General features: G+C 38.2%; 4 protein-coding genes across 6 annotated transcripts; 2 read left to right on the top strand and 2 right to left on the bottom strand.

Annotated features, from left to right (window-relative positions):
- Positions 1-1,021: 1,021 nt before the first annotated feature.
- Positions 1,022-4,633, top strand: LOC120011806 (probable receptor-like protein kinase At5g18500). The gene is made up of 8 exons (XM_038862931.1): positions 1,022-1,272; positions 1,829-2,476; positions 2,578-2,682; positions 2,975-3,097; positions 3,170-3,340; positions 3,492-3,621; positions 3,774-3,986; positions 4,161-4,633. Exons 2-8 carry the CDS (start codon positions 1,851-1,853, stop codon positions 4,272-4,274), a joined length of 1,482 nt encoding a protein of 493 aa, XP_038718859.1. The 5' UTR covers positions 1,022-1,272; positions 1,829-1,850; the 3' UTR covers positions 4,275-4,633.
- A 300-nt stretch (positions 4,634-4,933) lies between these two features.
- LOC120013943 (autophagy-related protein 8i-like) lies at positions 4,934-5,967 on the top strand. Its single transcript, XM_038865931.1, has 5 exons — positions 4,934-5,070; positions 5,144-5,199; positions 5,305-5,357; positions 5,612-5,730; positions 5,827-5,967. Exons 1-5 carry the CDS (start codon positions 5,025-5,027, stop codon positions 5,913-5,915), a joined length of 363 nt encoding a protein of 120 aa, XP_038721859.1. The 5' UTR covers positions 4,934-5,024; the 3' UTR covers positions 5,916-5,967.
- A 17-nt stretch (positions 5,968-5,984) lies between these two features.
- Positions 5,985-10,627, bottom strand: LOC120013942 (MATH domain and coiled-coil domain-containing protein At3g58400). Of its 2 annotated transcripts, none has more exons than XM_038865930.1 (7): positions 10,369-10,627; positions 8,643-9,947; positions 8,107-8,236; positions 7,791-7,960; positions 7,333-7,624; positions 6,869-7,035; positions 5,985-6,431 (listed from the first exon to the last, which is right to left on the bottom strand). In XM_038865930.1, the coding sequence occupies exons 2-7, from the start codon at positions 8,689-8,691 to the stop codon at positions 6,274-6,276; spliced, it is 966 nt and encodes a 321-aa protein (XP_038721858.1). In that variant the 5' UTR covers positions 8,692-9,947; positions 10,369-10,627; the 3' UTR covers positions 5,985-6,273. The 2 variants fall into 2 exon arrangements, with proteins under 2 accessions (XP_038721858.1, XP_038721857.1); XM_038865929.1 differs by having other exon boundaries at positions 8,945-9,947.
- Positions 10,628-10,874: 247 nt separating this feature from the next.
- On the bottom strand, positions 10,875-20,481 carry LOC120013941 (protein GFS12). 2 transcript variants are annotated; one of them, XM_038865927.1, is made up of 16 exons: positions 20,229-20,477; positions 20,031-20,119; positions 17,629-19,737; positions 17,134-17,461; positions 16,833-17,048; positions 16,645-16,717; positions 16,345-16,550; positions 16,189-16,251; positions 15,312-15,520; positions 15,062-15,173; positions 14,427-14,948; positions 13,501-13,811; positions 13,154-13,397; positions 13,009-13,082; positions 11,566-11,701; positions 10,875-11,377 (listed from the first exon to the last, which is right to left on the bottom strand). In XM_038865927.1, exons 1-16 carry the CDS (start codon positions 20,352-20,354, stop codon positions 11,228-11,230), a joined length of 4,968 nt encoding a protein of 1,655 aa, XP_038721855.1. In that variant the 5' UTR covers positions 20,355-20,477; the 3' UTR covers positions 10,875-11,227. The 2 variants fall into 2 exon arrangements, with proteins under 2 accessions (XP_038721855.1, XP_038721856.1); XM_038865928.1 differs by lacking the exons at positions 10,875-11,377; positions 11,566-11,701; positions 13,009-13,082; positions 13,154-13,397 and having other exon boundaries at positions 13,609-13,854; positions 20,229-20,481.
- Between the last annotated feature and the right edge of the window lie 177 nt (positions 20,482-20,658).

The raw sequence follows: 20,658 nt of genomic DNA, 5'->3' as shown, positions 1-20,658 counted from the left end.
TCTGACATGTTGGATGTAGTTGAGCCAGCAAAAGGGCCCATCAATCCCTTCTCACCCATATTTCCAAGTCTACAAATCAATATCATTGGTATTGGTCTTAATTTAATTGATTACTTCTTCTATTTTAATTAAGTCACCCCCCCCCCCCCCCAAAAAAAAATACTATTGTTTTACATAATGAACCAAATATATAATAATTAACATTCTATATCTCTCTCTTGTTTTTCTAACATAACATTTTACTATTTTAGCACCCTATTATATATTGTTTTGCAAGTAATTAATAATGTCCAAGGATGACACAGCTGCTGCAGCTTTTTCACTATATGAATAATGAATAATGTGGGGGTGGGGGAGATTGCTTTCCCTTTCATTCAACTATTGCTTCACTCAATATCAACATTATTATCCCGCTATTCATGGTTTTTCATCATCACTTCAATGATGATTCAGCATCTGCTGCAAAACTAAAACAAACCTTTCATATATTAATATTATCCCCCACAAAAAGGGTGTGATTAATGTTTGTCCAAGACTGGGTCAGGGGCATTTTGTGTACAAGAAAACCTTTTCCTGGTATAGTATTCTTATTCTGTCTGTGTATTTGACTATCTCAATCTCAAAATTATTTTTTTAAAAAAAAAAGAAAACTATTGAGGAGTATTAGTCAAAATGCTCATTGTGAAGGCATCATTTTGGTGTATGGTGCCTTGTCTGTTTTCATATTTTTTTGACTTGCTAACCTTCACTCCACTAATCAAAGGATTCAAAGCTTAAACAAATCTTAAATCAGGGCAGGTAGCTAGCTTGTCTCCTTTAATCATAATCACATCTTTCCCTTTCCTTTTCCCTAAACACATTATCTTGTAATTAATCATAAAGATTCTCTTATGTAGTTAAGTTTCTTGTTTAATTGTCTCCTTCAAGACCCATTTAAAATATATATATACCTTGAAATAATATTAAAGAAACAGCATTTAAAATCCCATGCTTCTCCTTCAAAAATATATATTGATTAATAAAAGGTGGGTAATGTAAAGCATGTCCTCCTTTCCTCATCAACTACCGCTGACAAATCCGCGTCTGCCCACCCAATTCTGATCCCAGAAATTCAAACCTCCGCAATATTCCCTTAAATTTCGAAATGCATTCCATTTCTGTGTGTGTCAGTTGGCTTCTTGTCAAATTTCAACTGACGTTTCTAACTGTTTAAAGGACTTGTTGAATCTTTTGGTTTTCTGGGAACGACAGTGTGGACAAGGAACTTCACAGGTAGGTTTTTTTTAATTGTAAGCATACTCTCCGTCTTCTTCTTCTTTTCCCATTTCCCCTGTTTTTAGTTAAATCAATAGCTTTCGGATGCGAAAGCTTCAATCTTTTTTTTGTTTTTGTTGAAAGTTGCAATCTTTATTGTTTCCTTTCTTGTTCGTTCTTTTCAAATGATATATGATTTCTACTTTTGTTCTTGGATTGGTGTGAGAAATTTGATGTTCATTTCAATAATGATTTTTCAAATTTTCATCAACACAGTTGGTGTATTAGTGCTCTCCTGTTCCCCCAATGTCTTTCTCTGCTCCGTATACTCTTGCATCTGATTTTAGTTTCTTCTGAGATTCACAGTGTGTTACTTCTACTAGTTATGGATGTGGGCTGTGTTACAAAGTAGGAATTCCTATTCTTTAGCGTATTCTGCACTTCCTTTTGATGGAATCCCCAAAAGTCCTAAATCAGTTGATTTTTCTAAATTTAGTCACTGAAATATGTGAAACTTTTGAGTTGTGAAGTTCATTGGATATTCTTTTTCATTCCTCTAATTTGTAATTTTTAGGCATTCAGAGACACCTGCAGGGATGGCATCTGATCTAGAGAGCACCCTTTCCAGAAAATATGTGGGAATTCAATTGTGGGTATTAATAACTATATGTTTGGGACTAGTATGTGTAGTAATACTAGCGCTCTGCCTATGGCTTAGTTTTAGAAAGAAATCCAGGAGAGCAAATAGCTTGCTTCCGATAACCCAAACTCCCATCATTCCAGAAGAAATCAAAGAAATTCGAGTTGATCAAGTGTCAGCCAGAAATATTGGCTCTAATATCTTTGCTGATAAATTAGGTGATAAAGAATCGGAGAAGGTTTTGATCAATCTTAAAAACTGTGATGATGGTGACGAATCAGGTCCATTTAATAATTTAGGAAAAGATGATGTTGGGCCTAAATTGGCAGAAGAGGGAACCACTGGGGCATCTTTGACCGTAAGGCCTTCATCACATCCTTTATCAGCATCTTCTCCTCTGTCCGGCCTGCCTGAATTCTCTCATTTGGGCTGGGGTCACTGGTTTACACTAAGAGATCTACAAATAGCGACAAACCGTTTTTCTAAAGATAATGTCATTGGTGATGGTGGATATGGAGTTGTTTACCGAGGCCAGTTGATTAATGGAACTCCTGTTGCTGTCAAGAAGCTCCTTAACAATCCGTAAGTTGCATTGATATTGTTTTTAAACTCCCCGGCGATAGATCTTCTATGACTGAAATACCATTCCGATAACATGTTCATTTAATGTCTTTTCCTTCTAGAGGACAAGCAGACAAAGATTTTAGAGTTGAAGTTGAGGCTATTGGGCACGTGCGGCATAAAAATCTTGTTCGGCTTCTGGGTTACTGCATGGAAGGAACACAGAGGTATCAATTCTCGCAAACTACACTTAAATTGGAGTGAAAAAGCTGGTGTTTTGTTGAGAGGTTTTCATACCAGAATTAGAGATTTAAGGGAAAACATTGAAGTTACAGAATTGGAAAATTATTGAGTTACCTATATCAGTATTTTTGGCGTATAAATACATGTTTTTGTTAGTTTTGTTCTACTTCTTGTGCTCAATATCCAGATTTATAGTTTAAAATAGAAAGTAGTCTCCCGCTCACATGTTTATATGCTTTTCATTCACTCCTTGATATTCTCTTCTGTGAATTCTAGGATGTTGGTGTATGAATACGTTAACAATGGCAATCTAGAGCAATGGCTCCATGGAAATATGCGACAGTCTGGACATCTCACTTGGGAGGCTCGCATGAAAATTGTGCTTGGCACTGCTAAGGCGTAAGTCTTCGTCTGCTTAATGTGAGTCTTTTTGTGTTGCTTGAGGCTTATTCATATTACCACGCATTGCAGGCTCGCTTATTTGCATGAGGCAATTGAGCCAAAAGTGGTGCATCGGGACATAAAATCCAGTAATATATTGATCGACGACAACTTTGATGCTAAGATATCTGATTTTGGTTTGGCCAAGTTGTTGGGTGCCGGAAAAAGTCACATTACAACCCGAGTTATGGGCACCTTCGGGTGAGTATTCTGATCATCTTTAGCTGCACAATAGTTATTTATACATACTCTCTCTCTCTCTCTCTCTCTCTCTCAATTTCCCTAAGCTGTACCAAAGAAGCTAAAGATGTTTTTGGTTGGAAACTGACATGCTCTTTGAATGACTGTCCAGTTATGTTGCTCCAGAATATGCCAATTCTGGACTTCTGAATGAGAAGAGTGACATTTATAGCTTTGGCGTTGTGCTCTTGGAAGCAATTACAGGAAGAGATCCAGTGGATTATGCACGGCCAGAGAATGAGGTATGTAGTAAACATGTATTTTTCCTTTGAGGGTGTTGAAAATTTTCTCTGGAGCATTTCCATTGTTGATTTTTCTATTTAGCCATTTCTTCCTTCTTATATGAACTTTATCTATAATGTTTTGTATGTGAACATTTGTGTGATTATTGCAGGTGAATCTGGTTGAATGGCTAAAGATGATGGTTGCAAGAAAGCACTCAGAAGAGGTTGTAGACCCTATCCTTGAAAACAGACCATCAACAAGTGCCCTCAAGCGTGCTCTTTTGACTGCCCTGAGATGTCTTGATCCAGATGCTGAGAAAAGACCGAAAATGAGCCAAGTTGTTCGCATGCTTGAGTCTGAGGAGTATCCTTTACCTCGAGAGGTTCGTCTTTCAAATCTTGTATGAAGTCACAACTGAATTCTACCCAATTCGATGATGTTACTGAAAAAACATTGAGACAAAAGAAATGTATAAATAAGTTGTCTACATCTGAGAAGTTAATTAGGGAGAATATGGCCAAATTGTTAATTATTTTGTCTGGGGTTGGATTTTCAGGATCGCAGACGAAGGAGGAATCAAGCAGGAATCACAGAGACTGAGGATTCTGATGCGGAGAAGAGTGACAATCCTGAATCAAGGTTGAACAGCAGAAGAAACAGCAATGCATAGGCAAAGATTAAGGGCAGTCGGGAAATTAAGGTTGCATTGAGTTGGAGGAATCATAATATTACTTGTTTGATTTCTCAGTATCTGCTTTATACATAGAATGTTGGAGAGAAGATAGTTTTGTGTTTGAAAGTGAGATTGGTATAGGACACCCTTTCCAGTGGTGTGTACATGATTTTGTGCTTATTGTTTCCGGTGGTGGTTGTTTTTTTTTTTTTTTGGGGTGATTGGGCCTTTGCACTGAGAGAATTGCTAATGAATATTTAATCACAAAACATAATTCATTTTACTGTACATATGAGGGGAGCTATTTCACTTGTGGGTTGTACCCCTTTTTTTCCAATGTGTTGCCTCATCAAAAAGTATCTGAATGAGAACCTGGAGAAGGAGAACTCGCAAGCGTAGTCGTGTTTTTCTTTTTTCTTTTTTGTGTATTTTTTAGGCTGTAAGTGTATTTTTTCGTGAAAAAATGTGGGCTGTAGCCCATCCCTGAATCCGGCCAGTGGAAGCTGCGAACAAGCCCAATGGATAGGGCCTACCAGTGAAGCCCATGTTGCTTCTAGTCTTTGACTTTGTCGGTTTTTTTTTTCCAAGAGAAAAAAATGTAACTAATTAACTGTCATCGCTGTCCTGTCTTACACGTCTAGTTTACTCCAAAGGTTCCCCATTTCTCATGCCTTCTCCTCATATCATTCAAACCCAGAAACTAAAACACATCAACATTTCATTTGCTCCTAATTCTGTCACCAATCAATGGCAAAGACCAAGTCCCTCGTCCAGGATCAGGAACATTCATTCGGTTGGTGTCTTCTCTAAATTCATTTCTTTCCGGGCATCCTTGATTTGATATTTGGTTCTTATGTTTGGTGCAGATGAAAGAATTAAAGAATCAAAAAGTATCATTTCCAAATACCCAGATCGAGTTCCTGTGAGTCCTTACGTTTGTTTCCATTGTCTGAGACTGAGCTAGGTGGGATCATTGTCATTGCTATGTCATGTGTTCAATTTTTTCTTCTAAATGTGTCTTCTGCAGGTTATTATTGAAAGATATTCAAGGACAGACCTGCCTGAAATGGAAAAGACCAAGTCAGCCTTCTACCTTCCATGACTAGTTGTTTTTTTTTTCTCCCACAATTTTAGCAATATATGATCCATGATAGAAATGAATGGAGAAAAACAATACATGCAATGGATTTCCGTTGATGTTCTCATAAACTCATGTAACCAACCCCAAACTTTTGGGATAAAGGCTTTAATGATGATGAAGAAGCTTGATTGCTTGTAATTGATCCCTTTTAAGTTTGTAGTATATTAATTTCCTCAATAATTTTTTTTCCCAGATTTTTGGTGCCCAGAGATATGTCTGTTGGTCAATTCATCCACATCTTGAGTAGTAGACTACATCTGCGTCCCGGAAAAGCTCTGTTTGTTTTTGTGAAGAACACATTGCCTCAAACAGGTAAAAGGCCATGCATGATGCATCTCATCCAATCTTTCTAATCATATGATTCACCTGTTTGGATCCTGATAACATGGCTAAAACATTGATCTGCAGCTAGTCATATGGATTTCATCTACGAAACTTTCAAGGACGATGATGGGTTTCTGTACATGTGTTATAGCAGTGAGAAAACTTTTGGCTAAGCTGTGACTGCTCCTTGTATATGCAATCCACTCATGGACATGCCTGTAATGGCTCCACGGTATACTTAGTTCTGTAAATTTCACAACCTATATGGTAATACTGTGCATACATATACAATCCCTGTCTGCATCATCTTCAGATGAGAGCTTGTGAATAAAGCCATCGCTTTGGATATTCTACTTATTATTTACTTAAAGAGGAGGAAAAAAAGAAATAACATCAACATGTATACAAGCATATATCATTTGTCTTTGCATCTTGAGTGTGATTTTTGAATGACCCGATGGGGGATTTATTTTTAAAACACCAATACAATATGACTGTAGGACTCGGTATGGTATTTTCTTCACATAACATTCACTGAAGTGGCTTGGCAATTCCAAGAACTGTCACCTCTGCTTCTACCAAACAACTATCCTTCACCAGAAATCCACTGCTAGGCAGCATGAAGTAAGGAAGAGAAATATATTTCGACCAGCCACTTTCCTGGCTCGAAGCACTGAACCAGTAATTTCCTACAAATGCAAATGAAAAAGAGCTGTCAGGTTATTGAATTTTCTTTCTGGCAATAGCACTATAATGAGGATGTAACTCGAGGGATAATTAACCAAACAAGAAAACAAACTTATGTGGTTTAGCGTTGTGCCTTCATTCACGGAATATAAACGTTCTTCTACCATAAGATATAAGACTCTTCAAATAGGGTTACCATACAAGTATTCTCCACTTCTATCCAACCTTATCCTTTTAATCCCCTACACTGTGTTGCAGGTAGCTTCCCCTACCACTCCTATTAACATGGGTTACACACTCCAACTTGATCCCAGTGTTAAACGAACAAAAAGGTTTGCCCTATGCGGTAATCCATAAAATCTCCATAGCATCACTAAATTCTGCTTGCACCAGTGAAAAAGTTTTGTATGGAAAGCAAAAGGAAAAATACAATGTTTACCTTTTCCAGAAACGTGTCTGGCCTGTACTTGATCCAAGATTCGTATTGTGAATTCTGCATATACTTTAGAGCCACGAGAAAATGTTGTTGAATCTCCCAAAGCCAAAAACAGTGAAAGATGTGTTCCCATCCCAATGCGTTTCCCTCTGGGATAGAGCTGCATTTTCCTGCAAATCCAAAACAACTCAAAAGGCTCCCATTCTCAAAATCTAATGTACTTCAGCACAACAATGCTATGAACATTTTAACAAATGTTACCACAAACAAAATCATTTATGAAATAGTTTATCGGTTTATTATATACTTGATGACTTGCTTATATTGAAGCTTAAGAAACCTTTTTTTTCCTCTGTAAATCTGTATATGTTTACCTATTGTGGGCAAATGAGCTGCTTCTACATCTAAATCTTGAAGACAATTCAAAATATCATTAACAAGAGAAATCAAAATATTGTATTAGCTACCATTTCTGCTCTCCAGCACTGAATATTCTTGAGTCATAATACTCCGAATCTAACTTTGAAAAATTGTCGATCCTCCAAACATGCTTGGAGCTAGTGGCTTCCTTCATCATTGATAAGCACTCCCCTCTTCCTGAGCATTTTTCTTTGACAACATTGACCTCTGCTCCAAACACACATTCATCGTCCACAAGGTATCCATTGCTAGGATCATTGAATTCTTTAAGATGGATGAATTGATCGAAACCCCATTGAAGCTTCAACCCATGAAAGCGCCTTTCCTTTACCGATGCATCTACAATGGAAAAGGTGACTAAAAAAATTAGCAAGTGGGGCTTGCATGTATTCAAATTCCTAGAAATAATTACATATATAGATGGATACATGTATGCAGGTTTAAGTGTACATTGAAGGGGACATGGCGAAAGATATTGGGCAGTATCAGAAAAGAAAATTTATACCTTGAAGTACCATGTAGTTATCATTACTCTGATCAAGCAAAAACAACCTGAAAACTGCATAGACCTCCCAACCAAGACAGAGAGAACTTGTGTCTGCAATTGCTAAGTACAGCGAGACGTGTTCTTTTATGTTCTTGCTCTTGTTTCCACTTGGGCAGAGAATCAATTTCCTGTAGAGCACAAACATAGCGAAGCAGTTCAAAATTGGGGATATTAGGAACCCATATAACTTAAATAAAATCAGTGAGCAATTTGTGGCCAGAGAAGAAAGTAAAGACTTCATCCACTCATATTCGGTATAAAAATGAAGGTATACCATTTGTAACCTCCTGCATCAAAATCCCCTGACTCATATTTCTCCACGGAGTTTTTTTGAAGTAGTGAAAATGATTGTATTTTTACTGTGCAATGAGTTGGTGGTGCCTCTGAAATAGATTTTGCAACTCCTGAAATAAACAAGAGCATTATAAGCCACCGAAGAAAAACCAGAATAATAGGATTTAAGAGCTAAAGATCTATATACCTAGCCAGTGACCACTCATGCTTCAGAAAATAAAGAAATCTAGTTATGAGTCTTCAGATAACAAGTTTCATTGTGTCGGAACTAGCTAGCATTTTGAACCCCCATCAACCACCAAATAGGTCAAAAGATAGGAAAGTTATCATTTATGAGAATTAAAGCGTGAAAATCACTAATCAAAACATATTCCCGAGTAAGTTATAAAAAACACAGCCTAAACAAACATGTAGATATTAGTGCATAGAGAGCACCATAAAACATGCATGCAAATATTGTTGATGGACTGTGGACATAGGTAGGGGCCAGTGGGTGAGACAGAGAGAGAGGAATACCATCTGGGTCATTGGAGATAGGACAGGCGATGGAAGGCTTGGAAGCCATGCTGCCAAAATAATTGTGTTAAAGAGAGGGAGACAGCAATGTACCCTGATTGCCTTTTTTTTCTTCCCGTAGGTGAATGCAAAAGGACTATGATTTCCAAGCTCAAAAGGTTCCCTCCATAAAAATAGAGAATTTTATGCTTTCCTTAAAGATGACTGTTTTTTCAAAACCTGAATAAGCATAAATTCTCTGATTCTTTGGTGTCAATCCCATATACCCTTTACTTGCAAGTTATATTGGTATATGTCCTTGCCTTGCATTACTTCTGAAGCTGCAAAGCCCTTTAGAATAACTTGCCACTGCATTTAGCATGAATCTTCTGAAGCTGTGAGTTGAATGTGCATCCCTATGACGTGTGCAAACTGCATTACTGTGGGTGTCTTATGCACTCTCCCCTTTAGTTGACATGGGAACTGCATTGATCTTGAATCTTCAAAAGCTGCGAGTTCTTCCCTGCTAGCTGCATTGCAATTATTTTACAATGCATATGGCCTGGTTCTCAAATAGAATAATAAAATCATCTTTTGCCTAACAGAAATTGATAGATCATCTTTAATGTGTTAAATGACTAAGTTCATTCTTCCTTTTAATAGCGGATTATTGGGGATATTTGGAACTGTCATGGCGATTCGCCTTATAATCTCACTTTTGAAGCAGTTAAGGGTAAATCACCATTGCCTTAACCTATAGAGCATCCCCAGGCGTCCTGTATTGAAAGAAACTTGAATTTTGTAATTAAAAGATCAATCATCATTCCCACAAGTAACATAATTTCGACAACTAAGAATTAGTAGAATGGTTTTAAATAAAAATAAGCTGCAAATGGATGAATCAGAAAAGCTATTTATTATTCATGCACATAACTGTTTACCCAACGTAAAAGTTCCCCAATTATGCCAATTGATCCACCCCTTTGATAAATCACTAACATAAAAGAGAGCGCCAAAAGATTGATAACACGGTAAGATGGAGTTTTACATCCACCAAGACACTGTGCAGATAATTCACCAAATTTTGTTTTCTCAGTGAATCACCTACAGACCCAGAAACGAGGATTCAAAGAAACTTGCTAAAAAAGCCTTTGATATCATGAGTCCATGACCTGTATCAAATAGCCAGGAACCAAAGCAGAGCTCCATTCCATAGTGTTTCAGATTTTCAAAGTTTCAATTCACCTATGAAGACAATCCGTTCAATTTTGGCTTTGTGTATCCCAGGTTAATTAGCTTCTCCACCAACTTTTTCTCAGCATTGACCTACAGACATAGAAAAGAAGAAAGACAAAGAAACTCATAAACATAGCATCCAACAAAGTACCTCATGCATTGGAAGACCAGTATCGAATGGTCAAGAACCAAAAGTATATCTAGGAAAAGAGTGTTGACTAAATAAAAGCATATAAAGAAAAAGTGATGGTTTTCATTTTATGCTTCAACTTTTGCAATTGGATTTCACTCATCAAAAAATTTACTTGAAGAGTGCAAGATCCAATATTCCAATTTCAAGAATAGAACAAGCATATTAACATAAGAACAAGTGGGGAAACTTTCAAGTTTAATATATATGCCCATGTGTGTATATATAATTGCTATTTGTTTATGTGTGAAAGAATCAAACCATGAGCATAGGGCAATCAAGGGAATTTTCCCAAATGATATCGGAAACCAGTAGTAGTACCTGCCGAGAGAGACGAGTGATCTGGAAATAGAGGGTAACGTCGTCGAAAACATGTGTAAAGCTGGTGACCTGCACCTCAGAAGCGTCGGCATCGAGCTTAGTAACTGCCGCTGCTGTTGATGATGAAGACCTGTCTTCATCGAATGTGACGCTCTGAAAGGAGTTTAGGGCTTGGCGTAAATTATCCTCCTCGTCAAAGTATGAGTTCTCACGAGCCATGGTAACAAATGTGCTATTCCTCCCTCCACTCTTCGTTTTCTCTACTTGCAGAAAGAGCTAGATTTTTCATTTTGTAAAGGGGAAATCAAAATAAATAAAAAGCAACCCCGCACTTTCATTTTTTAGGATTATGTTAATAAAATAATTAATATATTTTCCTAAATAATTTGACTGTCATATGTCTCAAAAGATTTTGTTTTAGATTGGATTATTATTCTGATTATTTTGTTTTTATATTGAGACTCTGAGAAAGCTGGATTGTTACCGTATTTTTCTGGTTTTCAGAGAAAAGAAATGGAGCTTTAATGCCCAACATAAGGGAAGAGTATGGCCAAAGATCCACACCCAAAGTAAGCCTACAGGCTTTCAATTATCTCATGGGACACAAATACACTCCTTGAAATTGACTGAAACAAAAATACCAATAGATTATTATTTCATGAGCAGAGTCTACCCCAATGCGCACACACTTGGGATTAGGAATAGATCCTTCCCCATTGGGTTTGAGAGAGGAACTGAAACTTCATTTTGCCTCCAAAGCTCTCTTCGAAATCCCAGCGGCCTCTACTTCTCCAAAATATTTGTAATGCTACCATTGGCCAATAGAAAAGTGACTGATAATTGAACTTTAATTACTACTTCAACAACACACTCTCAAATATCCATCTTCTGTCCCAACAACAAACAATCGCGACAAGGGTAGAATACTTATGGTTGACAACACAGACAAATTCCGCGATCCATGCTCTGCCATCTGAAGTTTTTGAGGCATAATCCGATGCTGTGCGTCCTGCACATGGCATTCAAAAAAGTAATTTAGAAAACGACTGCGCAGAAGCCCAAAAAAAAAAGAAAAAAAAAAAAACCCCACACAAAGATGAAAAATGATGATAGCTTGGAGAAGCAAATAACATGCTTGAACTTGGAAACTTGGAAAAAAAAAAAAACACCGAGACAAGTGCAATGTTTTTTACATACTTCAACAACAGATTTAGACAATGAGGAAAGTCCAATTTTATTTCTTGAAATCGAAATGACATCTTGACCCCACGCAGAGAAACCAGATATGCCATCTCTATGACCTTTAAAAACAAGAGGCTGCGAAGGCAAATTCCTGCAAATAAAATAAAAAAGGCAATCAGATAGAAAAGAAGAGGTTCCAAATATCAAGTAAATATTATAAAATATGCTAAAATGGCTACATTTCACTCTGTTTTCCATCTGGGATACACATAGTGGTGACCATGGACCAGAATAAATAAGAAAGTATCAACTTGACGTACCATTAGAAAAATAATTGGGAACTCCTGAGACAAGAATGCCAGTAAAGCCCAAAACATAGCAGACCTTACTAATATGGCATCAACAAGAACATGTAAGGCAAGATATAAAGGAAAAAGGAAATTAACCATCTTCTTTTGCCAGTCTTAGCTACATTGCCCCCATCTACATCTCTCAAACGGTTTGTGCATGTCGTGAATGTCAACCCAGACACATAATAACAATGAAAACATTTCCCTCTCCATTTAGACAGACCAATCTAATAAAGACATTATTTCGTAATGTACTATGAAGACTGAATTCTTCTATATCTATTTATGAAGTATTTAGAAGTATGCCACTAAAGTAGATTGGAGGGGAATCAAGTGATATTAGAAAAATAGAGAGCAATATGGTAAGATATAATGGTGTGATGCCTAATATGCTTTGTAGAGATTGTTTCGCAGTCAAGCAACATGACGGCAAAAGAGTACAGTAAATATTGGACCAGGAAGGTGCAGCAACACAAAAAGCAGACAAAATACCAAATGAAATGGGCCAACAAAATGGATGTGATAACATGATACTTGAGTTTTTCTTTTTATGGTAATCGAGAACGACACCATACAAGTTTGCCCTTTGGACATCCGATATGGGCCTAAACTTAGGTCATCAGGCTCGTGCACGCAGAAGTTTTCCACCTGACCACAGGGTAAGTTGAGCCAAAGCCCAACGTGTAGCCACAAGGATATTACTCCCATAGGAATCAAACTTAGGACCTCCTGAGTCATACTAAAACCTGAATACTTGAGTTGATAAAAGGAGATCCTTTGGTGTTCACTTATAGCATATTTGCTCTATGAGGGGGGGGGGGGGGGATATAATTTTCATGGAAAAAACATGATATGGAAGTATTTTGAGGTCAAAAACAAAAATGTGACGATTGGGTAATACATCCATAATGCATTCTAAGATCTGTTTCAACCATGAGTCTTTGAAAGTAAAAAAATGAACAAATAAAATAATATCAAACTCAACCTGCATGGCAATCACGATACAGCTCAGACAAATAGACAATAATGATATGGTAACTGTAACATTTCTTTTAAGCATCCAATTGAGTTCCAATATTTGTTTAGAAATCACGACAAGTGCACTTACCTTCTCAAATCCCAAATTCGTAAAGTCCTATCAAGAGAGCTGGAAACAAGCATATAGTCCTCTGGTGCAGCCAACTGCAAACGAACTAAAGATTACAAACCATGTAAGATGAAAGTAATCCTTCATTTTGACAAATTAAAAGTACCTTTGTCACATATCCATCGTGAGCTCTCCAAGAAGCAACTACGTTTCCGCTTCTCGAATCAAATAATCTGCATTGTCCAGAACTTAATCCGGCTGCAATCCAGGATGATGAAGGAAGAGTGCCACCTGCTGGCATTTTGTCAGACCCGCATGAGCATATAGCAGAGAGGAGAGAAGGAAAACCAGATTCAGTGGATTCACCCCTCCACAGATGAAGCTTCTGACCTCCAGCAATATCAATAAATCTGTGCAGCATGACAGAAGTTCCAAACTTTAACATATAAAAGCAAAATAATTTTGAAAAAAATCACTTCGAGGTGAAACTGTAGGAAAATGGTAAATATCTACCTGAGAGAGCCATTTCCAGTGCCAACAACTAGCTTGTCAACAGATTCTAGATGATGCATACAAGTGTACAAGCTCCCATCAAATGCACTAGACAGTATTCCATTCGATAGTGTGTTCGAATTCAGCATATTAGCTTGGTCAGCATTCATATTTGAGGCAGAAGATAAAGAGCTTGAAAAATGTCCAGGATTTGCAGATGGTTCAGAAATAATTGATATTAGTTTCCCAGTTCTGCCATTCCAAACATGTATAGTTCCATCACATGATGCTATCCTTCCACTGGACGACAGGACACAAATGTCGTTCACAACCTAAAGTTGAGCGGTCAGCTACATATGCAAATCCAATTGAGTACTACAAGAAAAATAAATTAATATAGCTTCGATTTGACAGTTGTAAGCTGAATCTGATACTCAAATTAGCATAAACCAGCACTTTAGGCAAATTTGGATATGTAATAAAGATAGCAGCTCCTTTATCTTTCCACCTAGCATTAGCAGCATGCATCTAATAGGAATACTTGGGGGTCGGGGCCATTATCAAGTGCAATGGTAAAGGTTTCAGTTTGCAAATTCAGGGCTTTGAGGCCTAACAACAGCCAAGTTCTATGAGAACATTACGGAATTGGACCATAACAAGAACACCCTCTCCAAAAATGCTGCTGAAGTGATTACAATGCTAGGTAATAGTCTTTATCCATTATATTGGTACAGCTGGCAATAAATAAGAGAAACCATCTAAAGGAGACTAAAATGTGAAATGCTGCAATTTGCTGTATTTATAAACCAGCGCCATAACTTGGGTTCAGAGACCATCCAGTCTACATATTCCACGTAGGTAGTAATATCGAATGTTCCCAAACTGTTGCTCTTAGCTTCATCATAAGAAGGGAACAATTTAAGTACAAGAGAATGGAAAATACAAACCTCTTCATGACCATAGTAGCCAGAAACACAGTTCATCCTTGACATTTCCCATTTTTTAACAGTTCCTTTAAAACCTTGACCAACACCTGCAGTGTAAACCATACACTCATCCTGGCTAACAGCTAACGATCTCAATGCGCCATGATGTGCACGAACCGAGTATATAACAGAGGCTCTAACCTTCCATGGAAGTTCATCTTTCAGGCCACCCACACGCCCAAGGAAATCAGGCCCATCCCAGCTAGCTGCTGGACTTGGGAACCAAAACCATGGCTCATGTTTAATAAGGTTTGAGTCTGCTTCAAGTTTTTCAGCTGGTCTATGATGAACGTCATCAAGTCCTTTTTGAGGCACAAAGTTTTTGGCACCTCTAGTTCCTTGTGATTGTGGAATAGACCACCCAACTCCATTTAGCAGCAGCTTAGCAGGACTGAAGTCAGATGTTGAAGCCTTGATAAAAGTAGGCCTTTTAGCAATAGGATTTTCTGCAAAACTGTGGGATGATTCTCCAGTATATTCCCACTGAATCGTAACAGGTTTAGAGATTATGCTGGAAAAAATTATATGTATTCAAGAGGATATGAAAAACATAACATCCCTTAGGCCTCAATCATAGAAAAATGAGGCCAGCTTACCTTCCAATGATGATGTCGCAGAAGAAATTGCTCAAGTAGTAACCAAGTTGCACAACACTGGCGAAGCTTCTCTATTCCAAGAAGTGATGCAAAAGAAGGGTACATAAGTAACCTGCACTCAAGCAGAAAATGCACATAGTAAGAAAGGACTCAACAATAGACGCATGCAATGACTCATGAATACACCCTGGCTTAGAACAATTCTACGCCAAGCTTAAGTAAGCTGGTAAGAAGTGTAATTAGCACCCACACAAGGTCCATACGGCTTTCAATTTGAGCCTCCCCTTCAATTGTTGATGGGGAAATATTGGAGCTTCTACCAAAAGAACCAGACCCATAACTAGTTTCTTGTGAGAAAGCAAGCTCATCAAATAGCTCTTTAAGTCGTGGCATAACATGCAGTGCAGTTAAGTCTGCTCCAATTCGATGGCAAACTGCCATGAGAGTAGTAGCCGCAACCTGGCTCAAAAAAAATTGGCATCTTATCAGTGGAAGTTTGCAACTAATTATTCAGCATGTCAAATGCATTAAGAGATAATGCACCACTGAAGTTTCTGTACAGTGACCGACTAAAACCCAAAACTTGTAATAAAGTTCAAGGAGCTAATAGCCTAATACAACATTGATATCAGGCATGAAGAATAAGCTTTTGACATGAGTTGAGGAGAAAAGACAGGAAATATTGCAGGGTAGTTTGGAAAGGGAAGAATGAACACTTATCACTCAGATGCATTAAGGAAAGGCAACTCCCTCATGCATTGAGCAGTATGTTTGCTGCCTCACAGAAGAGAGACGAATTTTACTAGCATCCAGAATGTATTAAATAACTGATTAAGAAGTTGACTCTATGATGTTCACAAGGTCAGAAACATATAACACCAAGCAGTACATAATAATTTTTTTTTCATCTGTTGGTATAAATTCTTGCCAAGGCAAAAAGACTGGTCGAAAGTAAATAAAATAATGCAAAAAGGAAGACAAATTTTTTTTACAGAAAATTGCTATGGCTTGGCAGATGATTTTTTTTTCAAGCCATGCAGTTCTATTGTCGTATTAGAACAAGGAGCACAGTTAACTAAAGCATGACCAATTTTATCTAAAATAAACCGGTATAAAATCAGTAATACCTGAAGCACCTGAACTTCCAAACTCTTCTGCATAAGAACCATAACATGTAGGCAACCACAGTCCTGCATGACCATAAGAAATCAACGTTAACCAGGAGAAAAATGTTGAGGTGTGATACCTGAGCAAAGATTAAGAACTGAGAACCACATCCATACTTCAATGAGCTCTTTCACGACAACATCCCGAGGCAAGAATGCAACTAGACCATCCAATGTCACTAGACAATCAATAAGGGCTACAGCATTCCAGGTCTGCATAGGTTCAGGTTTACCCATATGGGAAACATTTACACAGGAACGAACAACTTGTTTAAGCAATGGTAGCATGTGTCTGACAATAAAGCTTTCCCCCAAAAGACCACCTGGAAACTCATGAGAGCAAAAGTGGAGCTCATAAGTTGAACATGAAATCTCAGAAAAGGATATTTGTTCCAAAACCCAATGACAAGAGAATACCAATTCTAATCAGCACATCAATTCCATCAGGACAAAGTCCTTTTCCAAAGCAGTGAATCAGAGGCAAGATTGTCTATGTCAAGATTCAAATGTTAGTTATATGTGACTCAAATATAATAGCGTGTGTTTTTGAAAGTCTGTATATATTATATAACATCATGAAGCAAGCACTTTCAGAATTATTTCACCTGGTGAACTGTGATAGGTACACCAAGCTCTTCGCTAGTTCCAATCAGCAGCACAGAAGCAACAGTAGCTGAACTCTTGTGAGGAGACATGTACAAATTTGATATAGCAAAAGGATGTATCGCTTCCAAATAGCCTTGTTTACCAATGAGATTCCATATTTCTTGTACAAAAGAATCTTGGAGAAGAGATACCTTCAGATGTGAATAGCCAGTATTCTGAAATAAAGGTATCATTAAGTGGGGAGTCAAACGAAAGTTCAATACACAACGAAGATATGACATCACAGACTTCACTACTAGCCTGTAAAATCCTCCGGATCGCAGGCAAGACCAATGCCTTCACTGCCTTCGGTGTTAAACATTTTATGAATTCTTGAAGCAGTACATAAGCCCATTCCGCTTCAATATCTGACAAAGGGCCCATTACCAGTGGCAAACAATAGGGAGCACACATTTCAGCTGCAGTGGTACCCATTGCTCTCAGGGCTCCTTCTTTTGCAAAACTTGCAGCAAAATGAAGGCGGGATCCATCTTTTGCCAGAAGCTGAAGAGGAGCAACAAACAAGTACACCGATCTTACTTTTCCAGTGAAGTATGGAGATTCCAAAAGGCTTTTAACAGATGGTCGCCTGACTATTTAAAAAGAGTTAGATCCCAAAAAAAAGGAGCAAAAACCCATATAAAAAGAAAAAAAAAAAAAGGAGAGAGAAAGAGAGAAATTATGGAAGCACTCAAAACTAACATATGAGCATGATCATAATCATCAGTCAACCTAAAAGCTAATCAAGGTAAATACCTTCTCCAATCTTTCTGGATGCAGGCTTCAATCAGTTCTTTAGCATCAGGAGGTAATTCCATTATCAATCCAGGTATTACTCCTTCTTCAATGTATGCAGCCAATGAGGTTGAGTCAAAAAGTGGCCTCTTCAAATAAAGCTCAGCTAAGATGCAACCAACAGAAAATATGTCCCTTGCAAAATCTTCGGAAACAATCCTAGGAATAGAAGATTTCTGTCTCCAGAGCAATAACTCTTGATATCCCATTGAACCTTCAACCTCCATCTCAATATGATGAAGAAGACAACTCACATCAATCTCAGAAGGCAACTCATAGGTCCAACTGATTTTGGATGGGAAAGATAAGCTTTCACTCTGTGTCTCTTGGACAGATGAGATGTCTTTTACCAGGCTTTCTGGGTGATAACAATACAGAGGACTCAAATGCCTAGAATACTCAGTAAATGTAGATAATTCTTCCAATTCTTTTAGGAAAACAGTATGAGACGTGAGAGGTATCACCCTCTCCACTTTACTCATTCGGCATGGATGTATTTCAGAGGCAACAATGCTCTCCTGTTTTTTCTTGACAGCACCACGGCGTGCAGGATGTGGAAGAGTGAATAGCTGTCGGCGTCCAGTCGACCTCGGCATTGTGGGTTCTGAGAAAGGCAGCATAACATTTTTGGCAGCAACAGCTGCATCCCCAGACATTTTGTACCCAAAGGTGATATCAATCCAATGATGGATGTGACGTGAAACTCGATCGCCTTCTAAAGCATCTCGATGCAATTTAACAAACTCCTCTGGACTCGATGCCCACAAAGGTACTGCCAAATCACTCATACCAGAGTTTAGAGAGTAAAAAATTTGAGGATCACAGTAGAATTCTGGAATGCACTCATCAGGAGTCCACTGGTATAGTCTTTGCATGGTTGAAGGATATTCATTAGGTTCATAGACTGAACGAACAGCCAGACGCAGAACACTCAAAGGCAACCTCCTTGCTTTGTAACTGCAGACAGCTAACTCAGAGAGGCATTCATCTGATACATGATGAGGAATTTCAGATGTTGAATAGGTAAAATCCAACTGTTCATCACCTTTTGCCAACCGCCATTTACTTTTGCTTAGATCCCGCCACCCTGAGTCAGAATTCTCATCGGGTTTTGTGCTAAAATCTATTACCCATGGAATTACAGTATGAAATGTTTGATCAGCCCACCTTCTCCCAGCTAATCTGTTTAGGACAAGTAGATACTCGAAATTACTTAGCTCTCCCCTCCACCACTGATAAAAATAAGAGGGCCAGTCAATAGACGATGAAAGCTTCAAATCAGCATAAATTCCCTGAGAAGAACAAAGCCCCTTGGAACAATGTATCCCTTTGGTGCGATAATTCGTGCATTCACCATCTCTTGGAGTTAGATTACATCCTAATCCAGGCTTACCATAAATGGAAAGCCAAGCCCAACATGTCCCAGTTAACATTATACTTGATGGGCGTATATTGCCATGGGAAACCCCTAAACCATGTAAATAAGCTAAAGCAGACAATAGCTGATAGACTAGAAATTTTATGTCCCACCCGAACTTCAGGGCATTGGGGCTGTAATGAAGAATGCTTTCCAAGGTATATGGAGTGTGTGGAAGCACTGCATTTATATAACTAGATGATTTAAGCAACCCAAGGACAGGAGCTATGTTTGGATGCCTGAGCCAACCAGGGATGCCATTCTCATCAAACGAAGGTATCCCAAGTAAGCGGAGAAAATTGACACTATCACGACCAGCAGCTTTGCCTTCAACAAGGAGACTCAGCAAACACAATACATGATCTTCCAAACTCCCAGACACAAAATCCGAATTAATTTTTTCAAAGATAGAGAAGGAACAATGTCCAATATCAACCAGTGGCACCAATGCAGTAATTTTTCTTTCACAAGAGAACCTACTGGTATGACTGCAAGTAGTACAACTGACATTCCTTACACAATCCAGGGCTGCTTTTTTGCCACTATCCGACAAACCTATTTTCTCTACCAAATCCTGGTTTACTTCAGATAAATTAAAATTATCAGATTCATGACTGTCAATATCTTCATTGTTTTCCAATATATTCTCATTGCTGCCAAAGGGAAAAAAATAAAATAAAATAAAATAAACTTCGTTAATTTTCATTGTCATACTCTATAGCAATACTAGAACAACCTATAGGTCAATCCATAAAAAATCCAAATGATACACATAAACCATGCTATGAACAAGATATGACTTCTTATACTCTCTGTTCCAAATGTCTTCCGACTCATGCAGTTTTGGAATGATCACATAGTTCCATTAATATGTAGACAAATTGTTATCACCATGAAACCCAAAATTTTCAACCATAAAACACCACGAAGAGAGACACGATCTTACACATAGTTGTTCAAGCAATCATGGCCATCGCGCGGTAGCTGCATCACAATGAACCGGGAACCCGAACCACCCGCACCAGAACTCGGCATCTGCACAGTTTAAACAAAGATCCATACATACAGTCCACTCAATTCAGTTCAATTCAAATAGAAACTAATAGAAATAAATATGTGTACCCGTCTTGCTGTACGTGTATACCTGAACGACTGCGGTGGAGGAGAAGGGGAGGGCGGAATCGGAGATGGCATGGGAGAAGATGAGCTGATCAGAGAAATCGGCGCTGATTCGACGGCGGAGGCAGTCGAAGCACGTCTGTTCTTCCATTCTCGCGCTCTTCACTCAAGACCTCAGCAGCTCTTCGAAGCTCAAGCCTGCTTAAGGCCGCTAGCATCACGAAGCATCCATCTCCGCGCGCAAAACACACCGTTCGTGTAATACCATATTCATATGTCATAGGCGCATTATTAGAAAAAGAAATAAAAAATACATATAGAATTTGTTAATTCCTGATATTTTATTTTTTTAACTGAAATTCATGTTATTTACGAAAGAAATTTTATTCTTAAATAGTTGAAATGACAAATGTACCCAGGCAATGTCTACAATTTACATGCGCTATACTCACGCC

Source organism: Tripterygium wilfordii, chromosome 13 (genome assembly GCF_013401445.1).
Source record: "Tripterygium wilfordii isolate XIE 37 chromosome 13, ASM1340144v1, whole genome shotgun sequence".
Taxonomy (NCBI): domain Eukaryota; kingdom Viridiplantae; phylum Streptophyta; class Magnoliopsida; order Celastrales; family Celastraceae; genus Tripterygium; species Tripterygium wilfordii.
Note: the sequence above shows the minus strand (reverse complement) of the source record. Positions and strands in the feature narration are given on the sequence as shown.

Bases quoted from the DNA above. Each gene is read 5' to 3' on its own strand.
- LOC120011806 (XM_038862931.1), top strand. From the start codon at position 1,851: ATGGCATCTGATCTAGAGAGCACCCTTTCCAGAAAATATGTGGGAATT. The intron at 3,341-3,491 runs GTGAGTATTCTG...ATGACTGTCCAG, and splicing joins CGAGTTATGGGCACCTTCGG to TTATGTTGCTCCAGAATATG. The intron at 3,622-3,773 runs GTATGTAGTAAA...TGATTATTGCAG, and splicing joins ATGCACGGCCAGAGAATGAG to GTGAATCTGGTTGAATGGCT.
- LOC120013942 (XM_038865929.1), bottom strand. From the start codon at position 8,996: ATGCAGTGGCAAGTTATTCTAAAGGGCTTTGCAGCTTCAGAAGTAATG. The intron at 8,237-8,944 runs GCAAGGACATAT...TGTTTATTTCAG, and splicing joins AGCTTCAGAAGTAATGCAAG to GAGTTGCAAAATCTATTTCA. The intron at 6,432-6,868 runs GTAAACATTGTA...TTGCATTTGTAG, and splicing joins CAGACACGTTTCTGGAAAAG to GAAATTACTGGTTCAGTGCT.
- LOC120013943 (XM_038865931.1), top strand. From the start codon at position 5,025: ATGGCAAAGACCAAGTCCCTCGTCCAGGATCAGGAACATTCATTCG. The intron at 5,200-5,304 runs GTGAGTCCTTAC...TGTCTTCTGCAG, and splicing joins AATACCCAGATCGAGTTCCT to GTTATTATTGAAAGATATTC. The intron at 5,358-5,611 runs GTCAGCCTTCTA...TTTTTTTCCCAG, and splicing joins CCTGAAATGGAAAAGACCAA to ATTTTTGGTGCCCAGAGATA.
- LOC120013941 (XM_038865927.1), bottom strand. From the start codon at position 20,354: ATGGAAGAACAGACGTGCTTCGACTGCCTCCGCCGTCGAATCAGCGCC. The intron at 13,083-13,153 runs GTACTTTTAATT...GTTCGTTTGCAG, and splicing joins ACGATGGATATGTGACAAAG to TTGGCTGCACCAGAGGACTA. The intron at 11,378-11,565 runs GTATGTAAAAAA...TGCCATGTGCAG, and splicing joins TGTCTAAATCTGTTGTTGAA to GACGCACAGCATCGGATTAT.